This window comes from Balaenoptera musculus, chromosome 6, assembly GCF_009873245.2.
Source record: "Balaenoptera musculus isolate JJ_BM4_2016_0621 chromosome 6, mBalMus1.pri.v3, whole genome shotgun sequence".
NCBI classification, from domain to species: domain Eukaryota; kingdom Metazoa; phylum Chordata; class Mammalia; order Artiodactyla; family Balaenopteridae; genus Balaenoptera; species Balaenoptera musculus.
In genome coordinates, this window is record NC_045790.1 from 16,154,442 (window position 1) to 16,177,720 (window position 23,279).

General features: G+C 51.5%; 3 protein-coding genes and 1 long non-coding RNA gene across 8 annotated transcripts in view; 1 reads left to right on the top strand and 3 right to left on the bottom strand.

Annotated features, from left to right (window-relative positions):
• Positions 1-101, bottom strand: part of DMTN (dematin actin binding protein) — a 29,588-nt gene extending 29,487 nt beyond the window's left edge. Inside the window, exon 1 of the mRNA XM_036855363.1 lies at positions 10-101. The gene's annotated coding sequence lies outside the window, so the exon portion shown is untranslated. The remainder of the gene's footprint in view (positions 1-9) is intronic.
• LOC118896856 lies at positions 1-14,948 on the top strand. Of its 2 annotated transcripts, XR_005020308.1 has the most exons (5): positions 1-128; positions 10,056-10,183; positions 13,810-13,898; positions 14,330-14,441; positions 14,665-14,948. It is a non-coding gene; the product is annotated as an uncharacterized LOC118896856 (long non-coding RNA). The 2 variants fall into 2 exon arrangements; XR_005020309.1 differs by lacking the exon at positions 14,330-14,441.
• FGF17 (fibroblast growth factor 17) lies at positions 983-6,037 on the bottom strand. 2 transcript variants are annotated; one of them, XM_036855377.1, is made up of 5 exons: positions 6,003-6,037; positions 5,795-5,831; positions 2,666-2,810; positions 2,325-2,431; positions 983-1,276 (listed from the first exon to the last, which is right to left on the bottom strand). In XM_036855377.1, exons 1-5 carry the CDS (start codon positions 6,035-6,037, stop codon positions 983-985), a joined length of 618 nt encoding a protein of 205 aa, XP_036711272.1. The 2 variants fall into 2 exon arrangements, with proteins under 2 accessions (XP_036711272.1, XP_036711271.1); XM_036855376.1 differs by having other exon boundaries at positions 2,666-2,843.
• NPM2 (nucleophosmin/nucleoplasmin 2) overlaps positions 11,292-23,279 on the bottom strand; it is a 16,818-nt gene continuing 4,830 nt past the window's right edge. Inside the window, exons 5-8 of one of the 3 annotated variants that reach the window (XM_036855379.1) lie at positions 14,088-14,181; positions 13,143-13,315; positions 11,649-11,682; positions 11,292-11,538 (exon numbers count right to left, since the gene is read on the bottom strand). In XM_036855379.1, the coding sequence (XP_036711274.1) occupies positions 11,671-11,682; positions 13,143-13,315; positions 14,088-14,181 (279 nt within the window). In that variant the 3' untranslated portion in view covers positions 11,292-11,538; positions 11,649-11,670. The remainder of the gene's footprint in view (positions 11,539-11,648; positions 11,683-13,142; positions 13,316-14,087; positions 14,182-23,279) is intronic. The other 2 variants (XM_036855378.1, XM_036855381.1) reach the window with 2 other exon arrangements.

Below are 23,279 nucleotides of genomic sequence, written 5' to 3' on the forward strand. Positions count from 1 at the left end.
CCTCCTCACCGGAAAAAAGTAATCTGGCTCCCGGCGAGGACGCTGCAGCGCCCGCGGCCGCCCGGCCAGCGACCCCGGCCCCGGAGGCTCGGACCGGCCCCAGGATTGGGGTTTCTGCGCCCCAGCAGGTAGCACGGGACGCGCGGTGCCAGCCAGGAAACCTGAGCCCGCGGAGGAGGGGCGCGCCCCGGGCCGCCAGCCTCCCGCGGGGCGGAGGTGCGGGGCCTGCGGGGCCTGCCGGGCCATCCCTTGCCGCTGCTCCTGCCCCCTTGTTCCCTGCCCCTGCGGGGACGTGCGGGGCCCGGCCTGGCCTCCACCTGCCACGGCACCCCCGGGCCTGCGCGGCGGCCTCCTCTTCTCTCGGAGGAGCAAGTTTGTCCCCAGTTCAGCTTTGCAGTTGTTCCCCACCCCCGCTTCAGATAACCCGTTTGCAGGAAAATGGTTTTATTCTGGGGCTGGGAGTTGTGGGAGAGGGTGCAGGCCTGGGTAGTGGAATGTGAAGAATGGCCAGCCCTCTTTTTTTTTTTTTCTCCCTCTTTTTCTTCCTGAAACCAAAACAAAAGTCCCTTCCTACAGCCTGGCCAGAAGGAATTTGGAGGCTGGGGGGCAGACTGAGGGAGACAGGGGGAGCAGAATTCGAGGAGAGCCACCTCCAGACCGTGTCTGCAGAGCCTTGAATCCGCTGACTTTGCCCACTCGGTTCAGGGGAGCCTGACCTCGGGTTATTCTACCTTCCCGTCTGGAGGGCCTGCCCCGCCCCCAGGGGGCCACGCCAGGGTGGGGCCCTGAGGAGCCAGCCCTGGTTAGTGGCAGTCCTGCGCCTTTCCGGGGGGGGGGGCTCTGATGCTCGGTGGTCCTCAGCATCCTCCTTGGGGGCTCTGGCTCCCCTGCCTCCACCCCAGCCCAGTCTTTGAATTAGGAAGGGAAGGGGATGGGAAGGCCCGTGAGTGAGGGGCGGCTGCCCCCCCGGGGGGGTTCCTGACTATGTCAGGGGCTGTGGCCTCCGAGTGCGCTTGGTCCGGCGGGTGGGGGCTGAGCCCACAAACTCGAACTGCTTCTGCCTCTCGGCGTGGTTGGGGAAGGGCAGCTGGCCCTGGTAGAGGCGCTTGATGAAGTGAGCCTCTCGCTGGTTCTGGCGGCTGCGGGAGGCCTGGCGGGGCCGGCCCTGCCGCGTGAAGGCCATGAACCAGCCCTCGTGCCGGGCGTTCTGGAACGCTGTGTAGTTGTTCTCCAGCACGATCTCTGTGAACACGCAGTCTTTGCTCTTTCCGCTGGGCTGCAGGGGAAGGAAGGGGAGTTTGTCCGCCTACCCTGCCTGGCTAGTCTGCCTTATGGACCTATGTTTTAGGACCGAGGAGGGAGCGACAGGGGCTGTGAGCCCAAGAATTCCTGCCCGGTGAGGTGGGCACCCTTGTTGGAGAGGCAAAGGTGGGGGTAAGGAACAAGCTTTGTTGGAGTCAGATCTGAACTTAAATACAGCCTTGTCATTTGGAAGTTGTACACCTTGAGCAAGGTATTTAGCCAGGCTGAGCCTCAGTTTACCCAGCTGTTTCATAAAGATCAAGGTAACTGTGCGGTTCAGTGCATACCCAGTGGGCACTCGTATATACGAGAACGTTCCTTGGTCTGCGTGAATGGTGTTGCTGGGTGGAGGGGAGGGATGTGACAGTCTGATGGAAAGAAGGTTAAAACGTTTGTAGAACACCAACTGTGTAAAGAGCCAGGCAGCCACCCATCTGGCTCTATAGATAATCTTGACACCGTGCCCATTTTACAGATGAGAAGCCTGAGGCTTGACAAAAATAAGCAAATATTTGAAAACGGCCAGAATCAGAAGCCAGGATTGGCTGATGCCAAAGGAAATGGAATTCTCCCTGCACAGCAACTCTGGACCCACCATTATAGAGAGTGTAACTAGTGGTTACACTAGTAGGCAGTTAGCATGAATCTTGTTACTTGGAGCCCGGGGACCCCACTGACCTGAGGGGGCGTGGCTTCTGGCCTCTCAACCCTGATCAGGCCTTAGCCCTCAACACAGAGGCTGTGACATGATGTAGGTGCTAAAATTCTTACTCATTGATGCTGGGAAAGCACCTCATACATCAGAGCCAAGGATTCTTATGGATCAGCCAGCGTCCTCAGAGGGCTTCTAGACCCACAGGGACTGGAGAGACCAGAGAGAGGCCGAGTGGTGGGGTGAGAGCAGGAGAAGTCAGAGCCCTGGGTGGGGTCCAGCAGAGGGCGGTGAGATGCTGTTGGGGCCCTGCATGCCCCGACCCCGGGAAGACGGATTCGTTCATTACTCCCTGCCCTCCAGGCCTCACCTTCCCGATGAGCTTGCCCTTCTTGTTCATACAGATGTATTTCTCGCTCTCAGCTCCCTTGATGCGGACCCGGCTTCCGAAGGTGTCTGTCTCCACTATGAGCTTGGCTGTGGGGGGGGGCGGGGGAGAAAGACCTCTGTCCCTCGGGGCTGCTGGCCCAGGGGTGTCAGGGAACCCCTACCAGCCTGCCCTCTGAATTCGGGTGGGGGGCCCTCGGGGCCTCTCCTGCTAGAGGCTTCTCCCTGCTCTCCCCCTGCAGCCTCCACCCTGACCCGTCTGGGGATGGACCAAGCAAGGCTGGGCAGGGGTGTGGGTGGCCTCCGGTGAGGGCTGGGCCTCACCAAACTTGTTGCCGTCCTCAGCGGTGGCGGAGATGCGACGCCCAGTGACCTGCACGTGCTTGCCGCTGGTCCGGCTGTAGAGCTGGTACTCGCGGATCTGCCGCCGGCTCAGCTGATCAGTCATGGCACCCTGGTCCCTCACGTACTGGTTAAAATTAGGAGACGGGTGATTCTCCCCCTTTGCGGTTACCAAGGGAAAAATAGTGTCAATTTGCTTTGGGTGACACCACCGCAGGTCCATCCGGGGGAGGGGTGCGGAGGCGAGTGTGGTGGGGCAGGTCATTTGCCCTGAGAAGTAGAGGTGCAGGGGGCATCTGGCCATGACCTTCCCAGGCCAGTGTGTGAGCCAGTCATCGTGACTCGGCTCCTCGTCTGCCCTGGAGCACAGGACTGGTAGCTGCCCAGCTCAGGGGATACTTGGTGATACAGCTCTGGAATCACGACTCTGGGAGCTGGAAGGAACATTCAGGCTGCTGGTATCTAATCCCCATGGTCTAGGGAGGAAGTGCACAGGGCCGCACAGCTGATTAGTGACAGACGCCTGTCCTGCCTCTAGGACGGGAGCTTGTCTCCTCTCCAAAACTCCAGGGGCTTGGCTCTGTTAGCCAGGGTGACCAGATGTCTCCCCAGTCCTCGGCACTGGCCTCGAAGGAGCCCACGCCCAGCACATGCACACACACGTGTGTGCACACTCACGCGCACACATACGTGCACACACAGCAGCTGGTCTGTTAGAGTCGCTGGAGACCTTTTTGGGGGCTCTAAGACCCTTCTCTGTAGGCTCCTGCAGAGCCCCTGGAAGCATTTCTTTAGAGCACTAACGAAGGACTCCTGAGCTCACACCCGTCTCCCCTTCCGCTCCCCCTGGGTGCTCAGGGCCCTCAGAGAAGCCAGTGCCACTTCCAACGCTCCTCCCCCTCTAGGGGTGAGGTGCCTCCTTAGCGGAGGGCGGTGGAGGCGGTGCTGAGAGCTGCCCTCAGTGGTGGCCCAGTGGCTGCCCTGTGAGGCCACCTGCATGTGCCACAGTGTAACAGAGGCTCGTGGCCAGTTGGGGGTGATGCCACCGCCCACTGCTTACCGGGGAGTGGAGAGGGGACGTTTCCACCCGCACATGGTACAAAGCCAGGACGAGTACCTTCTCCGGGCCTGGTGTCTCCTTACCCATCTGCAATGCTGAGTAGGAGAGAAACAGACCACTTCCTGCCCTCTCTCTCCAGCAAGGTGCAAACCGGGATGACGTTTCCCAGATGCTGGTGACAGCCTCAGCTCTAGCACTAAAAAGTTTCTCTCTCCACCTGGATCCTGCTGGCCTGTGCTGGGACAGCCTTTCCCTGCCCCAAATCCCTAAGTCCGCCTTTATCCCAGGCCCAATCGCAACCATCTGGACAGAGCTAGACCCAGACCAGCATCTGTGAGGGGCCTCTCTCTCCTGGAGGGAGGGGTGGGAAGTATCAGCTTTGAGGAGGGGGGAGGTGAGGGAGCAGCTCCAGGCTGTCAGCAGAACCTGCTTAGGGTTAACCCTTCCTGGGTGTCACTGCCCAGGTCCGACCCCAGCTCATCCACAGCCAGGATTCCCAGCCTATGAGGGCAGGGTCTGCCCACCCCACATCCCGCCCTAGGAAAACCTGAGGCCAGCATTTTGGGTGGGGGACCTGCCTCCCTGCCAGGGGGTGGGGTCCGGCCTGTCCCCAGCCCCCCGAGCCTCCTGGCCCAGGTTCAGGCCCTCCGCCCCTCTTGGCGGGCAGCCTCCTTCTGGCTGTCTGTTCCAGGTCGGGAGCAGAGAGGGCCCCCCCGAAGCCCCCTCCTCTACTCGTCCCCCTTCAAGCCCTGCACAAAAGCAGTCCCACGCCCCCCCCCAGCCCACAGCCCACAAGTCGCTCTCCCCGCGGGACCTTGCCTGTCCCTTTCATGTTCCCGCTGCAGGGGGACCTCCCCTTCCACTGCCGCAGACAGCTGCTTGTCAGACGGCCCCTCAAGCATGGCTGCGGTCCGGCCTGCTGGCCCCCCCTCCGAGGGGGGCGAGGGGGCACTTCAAGGGGGAAAGGACAGCTTTGCCACCTTCCCCGGGTCCTGAATGGGGCCTCAGCCAGGCCATAAACGCCGGCCAGCCGCACCATTGTGCTAATTCCCCCTCCAGAACAGGTTGGGCCCACCCCCAGACCCCTCCCGGCCAGGCTGGGGGCTTTCTTCTTCCTCTCCGTGGATGTGTGAAGCAAAAGGCCTGGAACGGGGGCTAGAGCAAAAGGGGGAAGGAAAGGGGGGGTTGTCTCTCCCTCTCTCTCCCACCCCCCCACTGCTTCAAAGGCAGCCCCTTTCCCTCTCCCAGAGAAAAGGCATTTACCTTCAAAAAAAGTCCCCACTGGATATGAAGAGAAGCGGGCCTCTGGCCTGGGAAAGCCAAGGGATCTCTCCCCAGAGCGGTTCTGGACCAGTGCATTTTAATAGCTGCACTTTTATGGAGGATCACAAAAAGGGACCGAGCCTCACATAGGGGGCTGAGGCTGGGGCGGGGGGCGGGCGCTGACTTGGGGTGGGGGGTGTGGAGAAGCAAACCCTGAATCTCATCCCATACAAACCTCTTCGGGCTTGACCTCATTGCCCTGTAGGTGAGGAGTCGCCCACCCTGGCCGGGCATTCTGACTGCCCACGCGATCACCCAGGACCGCGACCCACAGGACCTCCATGTTGGTGGGAGTGGGGTGATGAGTGGAACACACAGGCGGTTTTGCGTGGAAACCTGTCCTTTCAGGTACTTGCAAGTACAAGCCTCACCTGAGCCATCACCTCCGCCCTCTTCCGACCACTCCCGGGCTCCATCCCTCAGGCTTGGCTGCCCCATGCGCTTAGCCTTGGGGGGAACACAGTGTGGAGGGATGGAGGGAGCAGAAGAGACCCCAGGGCAACATGGGATGGGTGTCAGAAGGAGGGCTGTAATAAAAACTTCCATCAATCCCCCAACCTGCTGTAGCCCCTTCTCCTACCCCATCCCACGCCCCCCCACACAAACCTCAGAGTCTTTTGGACCCAGGGAGAAGCCAGGATCTGCCTCTGTCCACCGAAAGGAGACTGACCGCCCCCATCGGTAGGGTGGGAGAAACGGGGAAGAGCTAGTGGGGGGCGCCCGCCTACCTGAGTTTGACAGCAGAGAATCAGCAGCTGCAGGCACCTGTGTGGGAGACGAGGCGGGCCGGGTGTGGGTGCCAGCAGCCAGTCCCCGGGGCGCACCAGGCACCCACCCCTGCCCCACGCGGTCCGTGTGCGAGTCCCAGGAAGATTGGGTCTGCCCCCGAGGGTGGAAATGGCAACAAGACGGCAGTCCGAGAGGTAGCGCACTTACAGCGTGAGGTTGGGCAGCAGGCGGGCGGCTCCCATCGCCAGAGAGATTTCTTGGGGCCGTTGCCCTCCTGCCCCCAAAGTCAGGAGCAGATGTGGGCAGTCCCTGGGGGCAGAGTCCCAGAGAAGCCAAGGTCTCTCCAAGCCACAGGTTTTCAGTGGGGAGAGGAGAGAGAGGGGAGGAGGAGAGAGGAGAGAAGGGAGGAGGGTGAGGGGGGAGGAGGGCGTAATTGGGAGATTGAGGTGTGAGGAGTCCACCTTCCTGGCCAGTGAGACTGCAAAGCAGCTGCTGGCGGGGGTCGGGGAGGGGGTGCTGTCAGCCTCTCTCTGGGCTACCCCAGCGCAGAGGATGGAGCTGCTGGAGGCTTCTAGACCCAGAGGCTGGCTCCTGCGTTCTTACTGACCCTCACGGACCCTGACGGCAGGGCCCCTCCTCCCCTCTCAGGGCAAGCTTCTCCTGCCCCACCTCCCCAAGGGTGAGCTGCAGGTATCATTCCAGGCCTGGGGTCGCTGGGTCTGGGTCTGGGGGTGGAAATTCCCAGCAGCAGCCTTTAAAGGAGGAGCCTCCCTCCAGGGGGCAGGAGGTGGGCTCGGCTAGCAGCGGAGCTTCCACTGCCTGTCATCCCTTGCTCCCCCGTCTGCTGTCCGGCCACCGGGAAGGAGGGGTTAAGGCTGTCCCGACGGGCAGCAAACAGTGGGTGCCACAGCTTGGGGACCAGGGGTAGGGAGGCAGGTGCAGGTGGGGCTGTAGAAGGACCCCATGGCATAGAGGAGAGCGGGTGCATTGGCACCAGCCGCTTTCCTCTGGGCCTTGGCAGGTTCCTCTGAGAGATGGGCACAGTAGTGCCTCGGGATGTTGGAGGACCCAGTGAGATGGCCGCACTGAGGCAGAAGTCAAAGGTATATGTTCTGGGCCTCACTTGTCATCCCCCCAGGACAGCAGCCATCCCTAGAACCTCCAGGAGCTGGGAGGAGCCCAGGGCCTCCTCCCTGCGCCCTCTCAGCAGCGGTCTGGGATGAAGTGCCCAGCGGCCTCTTTTTCTAACTTCTGGTCCCACACTGCTCTGTACCACACCAGATATCGCCCCATTCTGCAGAGGAGGAAACTGAGGCACACCGGTAGGTCGTTTGCTCAGGATCACCCAACTAGTGAATGGCGTAGCCAAGTTTCCAAAGTCCATGCTCTTTCTCTCCCACACAGATTCCTTCTACTGTGCCCGTGCCTCCCGGGCCCAGCATAGCACCCACCCATGATGTCCCAATATTCCTGGTCCTGGAAGCTGATGACCAGGGACTCTGCACGGTTCCTTCCCCGCAGAAGGTGGCTGATGGTGACTGTGGAAGGGGGCTAGTGCTTAGGGGGGAATCTCTGAGGGAAGCTCACACCTCAGCTCTGGGCTCCCTGGAGGTCTCAGTGCCTCCAGGATGGGAAGAGAAGGGGAAATGCTGGCTGTGGATTTATTTACCTAAAGAGATGAGTGGGAGGGCGAAACTCTCACCTCCAGGCCTCCTTCTCACCTTCCTGAGCTAGATCAATCCACAAAGTTGTCTGCCACCCCTCCCCACCCACCGACAAGCAGGGACACCTCCAGCCCGCCGGTCAAGCTCCACACTTGGCTCCCAGCTCCGCCCCAGGTGCCCCGCTGGGGGCTCAAGGGTGAGTTGAGCCTGAGCTGGCCTGGGGAATGCAGTGTCGGCTCCGGCCCCGACCTTTGTAACTAGGGGTGTCCTGGGTTGGAATCAGTTGGAAAGAATGTCAAAACTGGAAGGGAATCTTAGAGATTCTTCATCTGGTCCAGCCTCCTCATTCGCCAGTGAGGTCCAGAGAGGGTCTCACAGCTGGTTAGCAGCATAGTTGGAACAAGGTACCAATGATCCTCCTGATCGTTTCCATTTTCCACATTTGCACCACCGTTTGGGGCCCTATTTAAACTCTCCCTCTTCCATGGAAACATCTGGAATCTGCCTCTCCACTGTGATCGGTGCTGGTTCTGTCTCTGTTCTCTGGGAAGACCTTGTCCTCATGCCCACATGCTCACCAGCTCCTAGCTCCCTGGTAGGGTATTAAAAGCTATCTCCTCCGGACCTCAATCCCCAGGAGTCACAGGTAAGAGCGGAGAGGCGTGGAGGAGACAGCTCAGGCCTGGGGTTCAGGGGTGGAGGGGTCAGCTGGGGGACGGAAGGCAGTGAGGAGAGGCAGGTGTGGGGAGTTCCATCTGGGCCCAAGGTCTCTGAGCCCGAGAACCTGGTTCCTATCAGTGGGGGAAGGGCCTGCTGTCACTGGCCAGCCCCCAGCCCAGCCTGGGTCTCCATGGTAACAGATGCCCACAGTCAAGCTTGGCCTTGGGGCTCAGACAGGGGGCTGGTGCCAGGGGGCTCTGGGGCACAGCTGGGTAGCCTTTCTGCTCTTCGTCCCTTCCCATTCTGCACCTGCAGGCCTGGCTTTCTGGCTCCGTTTGCTCCTTTACCCCCATGGGAAGGCCGGTGGTGGGCCCCAAGTGGGGAGTGTTCCAGTCCCAGACTCTGAATTTTATCCCCATTCCCTGACCCCGGCCCTTACAGGCTATGTGACCTGTGGCAAGTCCCTTCACCTCTCTGGTCTCAGCTCCCTAATTTATAAAAAGGAAATGGCCACTACTGATGCTGCCAAAACTGTCATCTTGTCAACTGAGAGGAAGGACACTTCCTGAAAAGCGTCAAGTGCCACAAGAACGAGGGAGAGGGGTAGAGACCCTCTTACGTGGTCCAGCCTCAGTTTACCTAAACTTTGACTTTCTCCCCTCACCAGAGGGACCTGGGAGCGGGGGAGGGGGGCGGTGGGGGGAGAAGGGTAGGGTTCATTACCATTTATGGGGGGGGTGGCAGGAGGTGATAAGGGGGGTGAGGAGTAGCCAAGGCCGTGGTGGTTAATCCCATCCCATAGTGCCAAGTTCAACACCCCCCGCCAAAGGGGGCGTCTCACGCCTGCTCCTCGCAGCCCAGCTTGTGCAGACCCAGAGTCCACCTGCACGCCGGCCACTTGTCACCACCTGCTTTGACCCCAGCCCACCCGTTTCCTGTTGACAAACAGAAGGGCTAGGGCTGGGGAAGGGTGAAGGGCAAAGAGCACTGTAGCAATGCAGACAGACCCCCCCACCATCTTTGCTATCTGATCCCCACCGCCTGCCGGCACGTGGAAATCAAATTGTCAGATGTCTAGCTGTTGAGTGCCCTTCTGTGCAGTCCTGCAGCGGAGCCAGAGAACAGGGGCGCTTGCCTGGGGCTGGCGGAGTGGAGAAGTACCTGCGACAACACAGGCTTTGCTATAACTTGGCTCCGGAGCTGCCCTTCCTGGGCTCCAGTTATACCGTGGACTCAATTCTAACTCCCACTCTCAGTTTGAGGCTTTCTGGCACCCTCAAACTTCCACGTCCCCCTCTCACCCACAGAGTGGTTAAAAAGAGGGCCCTGGCGCCAGACTACGTGGGTGTGAATCCTGGCTGTGTGACCCTTGGGGGGCAAGTTGTTTAATCTCTCTGTGCCTCACTTTCCACATCTGAGAAATGGGGCTAATAACACCCACCTCTAGGCATGGTTGTGAGGATTAAAGGTGTGAATCCATGGAAGGCACTTAGAGCAGCGCCCAGCTCACAGCGTTATCACTGCAATCACATCAGCCTTCTTTCTGTCCAAACCTCCGTGCCTGTTCTGCCTCAGGCCCTTTGCACCCTCTGTTCCTGCTCCTAGGAATGTCCTTCTGCCAGCTCCACGTGTAGCCCCCACTCCCTTCTTGTCAATCGTCTCCTCTGAGGGACCTTCTCAGATCCAACTAAACAGTACTTCCCGGGACTTCCCTGGTGGTCCAGTGGTTAGGACTCTGCACTTCCACTGCTGGGGGTGTGGGTTTGATCCCTGATTGGGGACCTAAGATCCCACAAGCCATGTGTCGTGGCCAAACCCCCACCCCGCCAAAAAAACCCACCAGCACTTCCCCACCCTGGAAATTAGCCTGTTTTACTTCCTCCAAAGCGCTGGACAGTAATTGAAATTATATTGTTGGCTCCTGTGTTTCCACTAGACTGTAGGTGACTTGAAGGGAGGAATTTGTCTTGCCTACCCTGTATCGCGGTGGCATGAAGCCATGGTCAATGCCAGCTGCTTACCTGGAACCAGACCTGATGTCCCTTGTCACTCTGGGTGACTGAGGTCAGTAGCATGTTCTCCTTTGTTAGAGGGTGGGACAAAGCCCACATCTGCCTTGTGGGGTGTAGAAAGCAGAAGCAAGAATGCCAGCCCTGCCCTCCTCTGCCTCTTCTGGCGTCAAGAGAAGCTGAATGGGGAGAGTCAAGCCTGCCTGCTGCCCTTCCCATGCAGGTGTTCAGAGACCTCCAACTTTCTGGGACCCATATCTGGGGGTCCTGGGGAGAGAGGGCAGGGCCAGTTCCCCACTGGCCCACTTCAGGCCTGGCCAATGCGGGTGCTGGTTAGGGGCAGGGAGAAGCCCAGCAGAGGCCCTGCAAGTAGACCCCGAGGGGGGCGGCCACCTGCATGTCACCGTGGGTGAACCCAGCTTCAAAGTGGCTCTGCAGGCTGGGAGGGGGCAGAAGGCCAGAGCCACGCGATGGGTCATTCACCCCCCTTCCAATTCTCTTGGCCTCACCCCGGCAATTTACTGAACCCTCTTCCTATGGCTCTGACTGCTGCCCTTGGGGAACGCTAGCCCAGGAGTTGAAAGTGTTCACCTGCCCACCTCCTGGAAGAGATACTTTATAGCCTCCAGGAAGCCTGCCTGTCTCCCCACTTGGGAGGTGTCCTTGAAGGTACAGGCCTCTGGGCTCCTGCCTGACACAGATCACACCAGTGACGTCCCTGTGAGCAGCTCACCCCTAACAGGACGCAAGCCTGGGACAGCAGGACTAGGCCCGGCCCTTGAGATGCAGACCCTCAGGCTGGTCCCTTCCTGGTAGGGGCGGCGGGCAGCTGTCACCCTTCAGTTCTGTATCTGGAGAGCCAGGCCCTGCCAGAAGGGAGTGTGGACGCAGGAGGACCCACCCCAGCTCTAGCTCCCTCCCTCAGGCCTGAGGGCTGAAGGTCGAAGCTGGGAAAGGGGCTGAGACACTTGGTCCATCCCCCAAAGCTGGGGATGGGGGGGTGGTGCCAGGGCGGGGGGGGGGCCGGGGGGGAGGGGGAGATAAAGAGCCGAACACAGCTGGCTGGCTGGCTGCCAGGCAGGCCAGGGTGTGCTGGCACACGGCTGCCCTCTGCCGGGATCACGGGCTCACTGCAGCCGGCAAGGACAGCTCCTGGGGAAGGGAGAGACAGCTGCAACAAGGTCCTAGCAAAGCAAACTTTATTGTGGGTCTGAGGTCGGGGCTCTTCCCTCCAGGTCCTGCTGCAACCGAGAGTTGGGGTGAGGAGGTCTTGTGTCGCCCCCAACACGTCCATCACATTCAGACTCAGCACGGTGGTCTCACGGGCCCTCCCTCGGTCACTGCGGCCAGGCCACTCCTGGCTCCTCATTTCTTGAATCCTGGCTTTTTAGGTCTGGGTGTGGTTTTGGCCTGTGAGAGAAGGGGTTGCTCCAGTGTCCCACCCGCTCCCCATCCTGGCACCTTCCCAGAGACCATCCCTCCTCCCCCAGGAGGACCAGCCCCTTCTTATCAGTACTCACCTTTCCCACAGGGCTCCTGTCTTTAGGATGGTATCTGAAATGGGTTGGGATTGGGCAAGGAGTGGGGATGTGGGAAAGAGAGGGCTCAGTCTGATGCCAGTAGCCCTGGGCCCTCCTACTACTGCCCAGGCTGCAGAGCTGGGCCCTGGGCACTTCCGGGAAGCAGGGGGCTGTGACCTGGAGAGGTTTGCCTCTCCGCCTGTCACCTGCCAGGGACCACTCTGACTCTCTTTTATTTTTTTAATTTTTAAATTTTTAAATTAAAATTATTTATTTATTTATTGGCTGCACCACGCGGCATGCGGGATCTTAGTTCGCCGACCAGGGATTGAACACGTGGCCCCTGCAGGGGAAGCCCAGAGTCTTAACCACTGGACTGCCAGGGAAGTTCCTGACTCTCCTTTTAAGCAAGATGTTTTTTCTTCTTAAGCTTCTATCTGCTTTCCTTTATTTGTGTATAAGACACAAATGTTTCTTATCATAAAAGTCATTGCACAAAATATAGCAAAGAGAATAAATTGCTTATAATTTTCTTTACCTCCTACTAATATTAACATTTTGTTTCCTTTCAGAACTTTTTTGGTTGTGAAATAAAATGAAAATAATTTGGGACTTCCCTGGTGGTCCAGTGGTTAAGAATCCACCTTCCAATGCAGGGGACGTGATCCCTGGTCGGGGAACTAAGATCCCACATGCCGTGGGCTAAGTAAGCCCGTGCGTGGCAACTACTGAGCACACGGGCCACACCTAGAGAGCCTGCGCACCTCAACGAAGATCCCAACCAAGATCCCGCGTGCCGCAACTAAGACCCGATGCAGCCCAAAATTAAATAAATAAATATTAAAATGAAAATAATTTGATATCCTGCTCTTTGAATTCTAGAAACACTTTCCAGTTTGCTATATTCTTCATGGGCATTATGTCACATGCCACTGAGAAGACGTGACATAGTTTAAGCAACTGGTATATTGATGGACATTTACAATGCTTCCATTTTATACTATTATTTGAATAATGCAGTGATAAGTTTCTTAGTGCATATATTTCCCCCATATCTTGGATGGGATTCTTTGGAAGGAACTGCCATAAGTGGGATGAAGTCAGAAGATAAGAACTGTTAAATGCTTTTCAAAGACTGTGCCAACCGACAGTGGCAGCACACCTGTGCACCTGTGCACCTGTGTCTCCATGTACCACACACCTGCACACACGTGTGCATCATCCTCTTCCAAGCACGATGTACCTCAACTAAAAGATTTTGGCTAATTTAATAGATGGAAAGAGTTACCTCACTGCCACCTCCTCTTTTTCCACCTTTTTTTTCTGGAAACCAAACACAAGCATTATTGGGAGTTCTGGCAAGGCCCAGGGGCAGAGCAGACTCCCGCCGGGCACCTGGCAGGTGTTGCCCCGGGCCTCAGCGCACTCAACTGGGGAGGCCTGGTCCAGGTTTCTGAGGAGCCTTTGTGGGGTTGGGGGGCGTCCCTCCCTCACCTTGGCAACGCTTGTGTGCTTCTGGGGCGCCAGCCTCTTGACTTGTTTGACAGGGGTCTCCTTCTCCAGGGACACATCTATGTCTTCATCATCATCATCTTCTTCCTCTTCCTCCTCTTCTTCCTCCTCCTCCAGGTCCTCCTCCTCCCCCTCCTCTTCCTCCCAGGATTGGTCTGAAGTGTTAGCGATGGTGTGGGAGGGAGGCAGGGCCTCTGAGCCCGAGGGTCTCTGCCCGGCTCCCCTTCCCAGATCTACCTGCCCAAAGTGCGGCTGGTGGTGGGGGGGGCGGTGAGGGCTGAGGCTGTGGCAGGAGGGCAGGGGAAGTGGTAAGCTGCAGCTCTGGCCAGGCCAGAGGGGGATGCACACTGGGAAGGAGAGTGTGAGGGGAAGGAGAGGGTGGGGACACAGCAGCCGAGGAACTCAGGCCTCATCCTGAGGCAGGTGGAACCTGCCCGGGGTTTGGAGCAGGAGAGAACCCTGATGGAAGAGGCACCACTGGACAGAAAAGAAGGCAGTTAAAGGGCTGTCAAAAGCACAGCGACTTGCCAGGGTCCATGTTACTGCTACAGCTACATACGTCATAGCAGGTAATGTTTTGAGTGTGCTCTGGTGCCAGGCGTTATGTTAAGTGCTTTTTCTGAATATGCCATTTATTCCTCGCAACTAGGAGGAATATACTTGAAGATGGAACCAAGTATACCCCCACCCCCGTGTTATGGCCGGAGGGCTGCAGCCCACAGAGGACGTGGCGGAGAGGTAAAGGAGAACTGGGGCTAGGACCCGTGCCCATGGCCTTCTGGTCCAGGCTGCTGGTGATTCTGTTGCCTTTGGGGATCTTCTCTAATAATTCAAGAATCCCTCAAGTGTTTGAGTACCTATTATGTTCTTGGCCCTGTGCTGAGCACTGTACCTGCAGACCTTTCTCGGGTCCAAGCTTGGACTTACCATAACATTCCTGGCCACAGAGGAACACGGGTCCAGAGCCAGCCCGGAGCTGGAACGTGACAGGAGGAGAAAGCTCCAATCCCGCCAGGACGACCTGCAGGGGTAGGGGGTAGGGGGTAGGGGCAGGAGCAGAGAGGACAGGCCACTCGGGCCTGGTACCTGGCCGGGGGTGGTGGTGGTGGGGGCTGGCTTCAGGCAGAAATACTCAGTTTATTCCCTCCCCTCAACCACACACGCTTCAGGGCTTCCCTGGACCTCTCTGCACTCTCAGACCCCTGGACTTTCCTGCTGAGGTGGACTCTGTCAGAGAAGAACATGGATCTGATAATCTCATTCCTGCCAAGATCACAGATGGTATTCCAAGCTGAGGGGCAGCCGTTAAATAGTCTGATAGCTATGGACTAAACTGTGTCCCCTCAAATTCTTACATTGAAGCCCCTAACCTCCAATATGCTGGTATCTGGGGATGGAGCCTTTGGGACCATAACTAGGGTTAGATGAGGTCACGAGGGTGGGGCCCTTGTGATGGGATTAGTGCGCTTAGAAGACGAGACCAGACAGTTTGCCTTCTCTCTAGGCCACGTGAGGACACAAAAAGAAGGTAGCCATCTGCAAGCCAGGAGGAGGGCCCTTACCAAAACCCAACCGTGCTGGCACCCTGATCTCAGACTTCTAGCCTCCAGAACTGTGAGAAAGAAACGTCTGTTGTTTAAACCATGGTATTTTGTTATGTCAGCCCAAGCCGACTAAGGCACTGATCAAATGAGAAAAGCAGATGCAAAGTTGTATTACAGTCTTCCTATTGTCTTATAAGTAATGTGTGAATATTCAATATTCATAGGAATAAAGGTTAGAAATATATTACAGTGCTAACCATAATTTTCAGTGGACAGTACCACATTTATCTTCTTTATACTTTTCCAAACTTTGCAAATTTTCTAGAGTAACAATGATGATACTTAAATTTCTTGAGTTCTTACCATGTGCCAGGCCCCATGCTACACATTTTACCTGCTTTATCTCATTTAAATCTTCACAAGAAGCCCACAAAGGAGGTGTTGTTATTTTACAGAGGAGGAAACTGAGGCTTAGAGAGATTAACTTAGAGTTTCTGGTTCAGAGAGGAAGCAGATAAGTGAAAACTGATCACAAACACCTAGAAATGCTGGATAAAATGTAATTCAGTGTTTTTACTGCTTGGTTGAATGGTAAGATAGAAAGAAGGGTCCCTGTGCATCAGAAAGAAGAGCAGCCTGTGCAGAGGCTGATGCCACAGCTGAAGGGAGGACGTCCTTGAAAACAGCAAGGACTTTGCGTTGTGACACTCATGTGGACAGGAGACAAACCCTTGGGGAGGGGACCTTCAAAGGGCTACATCTCAGTAAAAAGCCCCATGGTGAGGGTTGAGGAGAGGGGACTGAAGGACCCTAAGCCACCTAACTAGAAAGGACCCACCATCAAAGGAGGGAAACAAGAACGTGTGGGTGAGATAACAGAGTCTCCTGTGAGAAGCTAACAGCTGTGGTTGTACCTCTCACTTATAGCAAGTCTGAATTTACTCGGTGGGCACTGCCAAGCCAAGAGATCTGTATAAAATCCCAGGCTTGTAATATTCCTGGGGCAAATGTCAGATGCAAACACAAAACCGGTCTCTAGGGACACTCTGAGTTCTTTTCACACAGAATTCTTTCAGAAAACAGAACCAAACCAAACCAGAAGAGGAGCTCACCACCTAAAATTACAAAACACACAAGAAACAACCCTGCTAGAGTCTGGCAGCAGAACGAAACAAAATGTACAACCAGGAACCTGGGATAAGAGAATAACAACCTAAACAACATGAAATGTTTGATGAAGATCAAATAAATATACAAGTAGGAATCAAAATAATAAGAACAAGATATTACAAAAAATAAAAAGAACCAAAGGCAGCTTCTAGACATCAAAAACATTAGCATTGAAATAAACCGAACAAATGGTTAAAAAGCAGAGTGAAGCAGCTGAAGGAAGAATCAGTAAATTGGAGAAGTGCTGGGAAGAAATTACCCAGTATGAAGCACAGAGAGAAATGAACAAAATATGAGAGAGAAGCTGGACGTGGAGGACAGGTGAGAAGGTTCAACATGCATCCAATCAGAGGTAGGGACTGGAGAGAATGGAGTCAGTGTTCCAAGTGATAACGACCAAGAGTTCTCCAGAAATGATCCAAGACAGAACCTCATATGCAGGAAACCTCAGCCCTGAACAGATAAATAAAAATAAATCCATACCTGAACATACTATGGTGAAATGACAGATGAGAACAAAGAGATGAGCTTAAAATCAACCAGAGAGGACAGATTTCCAAAAAAGGAACAATAACCAGACAGACTGAGGATTTCAACAGTAACATCCGGAATCAGAAAGAGGTCAGGAATCAGACCTCTTACCTAGAAGTATATACACAGCCAAACTATCGTGAAGGAATGAGGGTAAAAGAAAGATACTTCTGAGCAAAGCCCAAGTAAGTTTACTACTCCCAGGTCTACAAAAGGATGTTCAAAAAGATGGCAATTAAATTGAGAAGAAGTAGGTGCAAGAAGCAGTGATGAGCAAAAAAAATTGGTAAAAATAAAGACCTAGGGACTTCCCTGGTGGCACAGTGGTTGGGAGTCTGCCTGCTAACGCAGGGGACACGGGTTCGAGCCCTGGTCTGGGAAGATCCCACATGCCAGGGAGCAACTGGGCCCATGAGCCACAATTACTGAGCCTGCGCATCTGGAGCCTGTGCTCCGCAACAAGAGAGGCCGCGATAGTGAAGAGGCCTGCGCACCGCGATGAAGAGTGGCCCCCGCTTGCCGCAACTAGAGGAAGCCCTCACACAGAAACGAAGACCCAACACAGCCAAAAATAAAATATAAAAATAAATTAAAAAAAAAAAGATTACTATTTAAAAATAAATAAATAAAATAAAGACCTAAGTAAACATTGCTGTAAAATAAAACAACACTAGTCATGACTAGTGTTGAGCTAGTTTAAAACAAGTTGGAGCTAAAATGCTACATGATGACAATATGTATGTTAAAATGAAAGTAACTAGAACCCCCTGGTTTGGGAGGAAGAAAACATTAATTTTCAACTTTGATCATGCATGATTGTTAAAAAATTAAGGAGAACAAATAAAGATTAGAATGAGATTCTATAGCTTCTAAACCAGAAGAGAAAAGGGGAAAAGAAACTTTAATCAATCTAATAAAAGACAGGAAAACTAGAAAAAAGAAACCAAAAAATTTTAAAGGCAAGGAAAATAGAAGCACAAAGTACATGCTACAAGTAAATCCAAGTATATTAGCAAGTCACAATCAATATAAACACACTATACTGGCTGGATAGATTAAAACAAGGTCTAGCTACATACTGCTTATAAGAAACCTTGTAAGGACAGAGAAATGCTGGAGTGAAGAGATGGAAATATACATACCAGGTGCAGCAGAGGCTTCCAGCTGCTTATCCAATAGCCGTTCTTTCCTTCCATAATAACAGCACCCTGATATTACTGAAATACTGTACCCAGCCATAAAATGCATTCCTCAGTTTCCTTTGCAGTTGTGACTATGTTACTAATTTCTGGATCAATGAGCTGTAAGCAGAATTTGGAAGGTGGTACTTGTGGGAAGACTCCTTAAAAGGTGGACAGAGAACTGAGAGAAGTCCCTGTGGTCTTCCCTTGCTGCTTCTTTCCTATTACATTAATTATAGAAGTGAGGGCTGGAGCTGCAGCAGCCTTCCTGGACTGTAAGGTGATCTTGAGGATGGCAGCTCTGCATTAAAGACAGGAGAAAGGTACGAGGAGACTTGGTCTTTGGTGACCATGGAGCCATCTCATCAGCTCTGGACTGCCCATCTCTGGACTTCTTCTACGCAAGACAGAAATAAATCTTAGGCCCCTGTAGTTGGGTCTCTGTTATGGCAGCCACACGTGACTAAAATGAAAATGAAGCTAGTTGTACTATCTAGTGAGTGATGTTGATAATGGGGGAGGCTATGTATGTGTAGGGGTAGGTGGTATATGGGAAATCTCTGTACCTTCCTCTTGATTTTATTGTAAACCTAAAACTGCTCTTAAAAAATAAAGTCCCTAAAAAATGAAGCTAGTAGTGTTTGTTAGGATTAGGTTTGGTAATAAGTGACAGAAAACTCCGTAACAGTGGCTTACACAGGTAGAAGCTCACTTCTTTGTCACATAAACTGAGTCCACACATAAGCTGTGGGTATACCACTCCTCAATCACCAGGGATCCAGGCTCTTTGCACCGTGTTGCTCTACCATTCTCAATATACGGCTCCCACCTCGCCCAGAATGGCTGCTCTTGTTCTAGTCATCACATCTACACTCCAGGAAGGGGCAAAAAAGTGGTCACATGATCTCTCTTTAAGGACACTTTGCAGATGTTGTAGATCCCACTTCTGCTTACATCGCACTGGCCAGAACTTCATGGTTATGCCAAACTTAGAGGGAATATAGTTTTTATTCTCAGTAGCCTTGTGACCAGTTAAAAGGCATGAATTCCATTACTAAAGAATAAAGAAATAATGGAGATTGAGGGACATCTGGGAAACAAATTAATATCAGATGATACAGGCTTTAATTCGATAAGTATTTTAGGGATAAAGAAGGTCACCACATAATGAAAGAAATTAGACAAGGAAGACATTTACAATTATACAAGGCAAGTAAAAATTTTACAAGAAAGCTAAACACATGCATGTAAATTATATGCATCAACGACACAGTCTGAACATACATAAAACTATAGCCACAGTAATCAAGACAGTGTGATATTAGAGGGATAGACACATAGATCGACAGAACAGAAGACCTAGAAACAGGCACACACAAATACTTGCAACTGATTTTTGACAAAGGTGCAAACTCAATTAAATGGAGCTTTTTCAACAAATGGAGCTGGAGCAATTGGACGTCCATAGGCAAAGGAATGAAACTTCACCTAAACCTCATAGCTTATACAACAGTGAACTCAAAATGGATCATGGACTTAAGTGTAAAACATAAAACTGTAAGACTTTTGGACAAAAAACATAGAAAACCTTCATGATCTCAGACTAGGCAATGTGTTCTTAGACTTAACATCAAAAGTCATAAAAGGAGGGCTTCCCTGGTGGCGCAGTGGTTGAGAGTCTGCCTGCCGATGCAGGGGACACGGGTTCGAGCCCTGGTCTGGGAAGATCCCACATGCCGCGGAGCGACTAGGCCCGTGAGCCACAGCTGCTGAGCCTGCGCGTCTGGAGCCTGTGCTCCGCAACGAGAGAGTCCACGATAGTGAGAGGCCCGCGCACCGCGATGAAGAGTGACCCCCACTTGCCGCAACTGGAGAAAGCCCTCGCACAGAAACGAAGACCCAACACAGCCATAAATAAATAAATCAATAAATAATTAAAGATGACTATCTGCTTATTAAAAAAAAAAAGAATCATTCATCTATAGTTTCTTATATGTCTTTCAGAATTAAAAAAATAAAATAAAATAAAAGAGTAGCCCCCCGCTCACCGCAACTAGAGCCCCTGCGAAGCAACGAAGTCCCAATGCAGCCATAAATAAATAAATAAATAATTAAAAAAAAAAGTCATAAAAGGAAGAAAACAATGGACCTCATCAAAATTAAAAACCTTTGGTCCATAAAAGCTCACATGAAGAGGATGAAAAGACAAGTTATAAACTGGGGAGAAAATATTTGCAAGCCATATATTTGACAAAGGACTAGTGTCTAGAATATATAAAAAATTAGCAAAATTCAACAGTAACAAAACAATCCAATTAGAAAATAAGCAAAAGACATGAACATTTAACTGAACATACATATGGCAAAAACCGCATGAAAAGATGTTCTACATCATTAGACATCAGGAAAATGCAAACTAAAAGCACAATGAGACATCACTACACACACATTAGAATGGCTAAAATAAGAGATAGTGACAACATGAAATGTCGATGAGGATGCAAAGAAACGTGATCACTTATGCATTGCTGATAGAAGTGCAAAATGGTACAGCCACTTTAGAGAACAGTCTGGCAGTTTAAGAAACTAAATGTGGGCTTCCCTGGTGGCGCAGTGGTTGAGAATCTGCCTGCCAATGCAGGGGACATGGGTTCGAGCCCTGGTCTGGGAAGATCCCACATGCCACGGAGCAACTGGGCCCGTGAGCCACAATTACTGAGCCTGCACGTCTGGAGCCTGTGCTCCGCAACAAGAGAGGCCACGATGGTGAGAGGCCCGTGCACCGCGATGAAGAGTGGTCCCCACTTGCCGCAACTAGAGAAAGCCCTCGCACAGAAACGAAGACTCAACACAGTCATAAATAAATAAAAAAAGAAATAAAAGAACGTGAATTTCTTTAAAAAAAAAAAAGAAACTAAATGTGTAACCACTCCCATATGGCCCAGCAATTGCACTCCTGGACATTTATCCCAGGAGAAATGAAAACTTAGCTTACGCAAAAACCTATACACAAATGTTCATAGCAGCTTTATTTGTAAGAGCCCCAGATGGGAATCAGCCCAGTTTTTCCACAGATGAATTGTTGAACTGTGGTACAACTATACCACAGAATACCAGTCAGCAGTGAAATGAATGAATCTCCAGGGAATTATGCTGAGAAAAAAAAGCCAGTTCCAAAAAAGTTACATATGTCTGATTCTATTTCAATGACCAAATTTTAGAAATGGAGGACAGATTGGTGGTTGCCAGGGGTTAGGGGGAGGTGAGGGAGCAGGAGGGAGGTGAGTGTGGTTATAAAAGGGCAACGTGAGGGATCCCTGGGGTGTTGGAACTGTTCAGTATCTTGGCTGTGGTGGTGGATATAGGAACTTAGGTGATAAAATTGTAAAAACAGATCCCTGCATTGTATCAATGTCAATATTGCTGGTTTTGATATTATATTACAGTTTTGCAAAATGTTACCATTGGAGAAAACTGGGCAAAACATACAGGGATCTCTCAGTATTATTTCTTACAGCTGCATGTGAATCTACAATTATCTAAAACGATTTTCAATTAAAAAATAAACATATATAAAGTAAACAAAATTATAAGAACCTGAAAATCCACAATCATAACAGGAAATTTTAACACATTTCTTTGGTAATTGATACATCAGGAGACAAAAAATATATAGGTTTGAACACAATTAATACACTTGATTTAATGGACACACATAGAATCCTATACTACCATGTAGTAAGCCACAAATTGAGTCTCAACAAATACCAAAGAATTGATATGGTATATATATATACACACGCACACACACACACACACACACACACACCATATTTTCTGTTGCAATTACACTAAGAAAAAGGGTGATGACTCAACCCACCCATACCTTTGGGAATTAAAAAATTCGAAGTAACTCATTCATCAAATAAGAAATCATAATGGAAATTAGAAAATATTTAAAATAAGATAAAGTGAAAATACCACAAATCACAAATTAAGAGATGCAGTTAAAAACATCTTCAGAGGGAAATGTGTAGTATTCAAAATAAATAAATAGAACTTACTTGGAAAAAATAAGCTAGAACATGAATGGGCTAAATATCTAACTTAGGAAGTAAGAAAAAGGAACAAAGAAAGCAGAAAATCAGATAACCAGAGAAATTAATAAAATAAAAAATAAGGAAACAATAGAAAACATCAACAAAATCAAAAGCTTTTTCTTTGAAAAAAAGAAAAAGACTAATATCCAGTGATTGAAATGAAGGGAAAAAAGGAAAGATGATAAACACTACTGGGAATTTTAAAAACAGGAATATAATAACAGGTATAGCCATGATGAAAAATATTATTAGCAAATAGCATGAACAATATCTAGAAAAATATAAATGATCATAATTGACTCAGGAGATGTTTGGTTCAGGCCAAGTAATTAACAGGGACTGAATTTACTCTCCAGCTTGACACAACTAAAAAACTATAATACAGGCATACCTCAAAGATCTTGCAGGCTTAGCTCCAGACTACTGCAATAAAGCGATTATCACAATAAAGTGAGTCACATGAAATTTTTGGTTTCCTAGTGCATATAATTACACTATACTGTACTCTGTTAAGTGTACAACAGCATTATGTCTAAAAAATGTACATGCCTTAATTTAAAAATACTTTATTGCTAAAAATGCTATTCATCATCTGACAATGCAGGGCTGCTACAAACCTTCATTTGTAAAAAACAAAAACAAATGAACACACAAACAAAACCCCCGCAATATCTGTGAAGTACCATAAAACCAGGTATGCCTGTGTAGGAAACAACAGCTCTCAAGACACTGGATACCAGTCAAGGAAGAACAGTGATCTCTGAGAGATGGGACAGAGATGAGATGAGCCCTATGGTTGCCCAAGCTTACTTCCTGGACAGTGCAGGGAGGGGGAACCCAGACAAAGCCTAGTGGTCTCTCTGAGTTTAGGAAATAGAACTGGAACCCAGGGAAGCCAAGGCACCTAGAGTTCACAAGAGAGGAAAAAGCTGCAAAGACAGCACTCCAGAGATCTGTAGAAGGCCCCCTTGAGTATTCAGTCAAGTAGTAATCAGAACATCCATGCAAAGAAACTACCTGAGGCTGGAGAAAGAATCATCCTAAAGGTGTCTGGAGCTCACAGAGTGGAAAATCTCATAATTTATGGGGCATCTATTGGAATACTAAGAAAGGTCTTGCTACCGTAGTGGGGCAAAATTAGACTAAATTCAGCTTAAATCCCTAACAAAGGGATTTGTGTCTTGCTTAAAAACAAGACACAAAAGGATCAAATGGTATTTAAGTAACTTCACTGCATCCCAGAACAAAATTCAAGAATACTTATAAAACTGTAAAAATATCCAGCATCCAAATAGTAAAATTCATGTCTAACATCCACTCAAAAATTACCAGACAGGACTTCCCTGGTTGCACAGTGGTTAAGAATCTGCCTGCCAATGCAGGGGACACAGGCTTGACCCCTGGTCTGGGAAGATCCCACAAGCCGTGGAGCAACTGAGCCCGTGTGCCACAACTACTGAGCCTGCACTCTAGAGCCTGTGAGCCACAATTACTGAGGCTGTGTGCCGCAACTACTGAAGCCTGTGTGCCTAGAGCCCATGCTCCACAACAAGAGAAGCCACCGCAATGAGGAGCCCATGCACTGCAATGAAG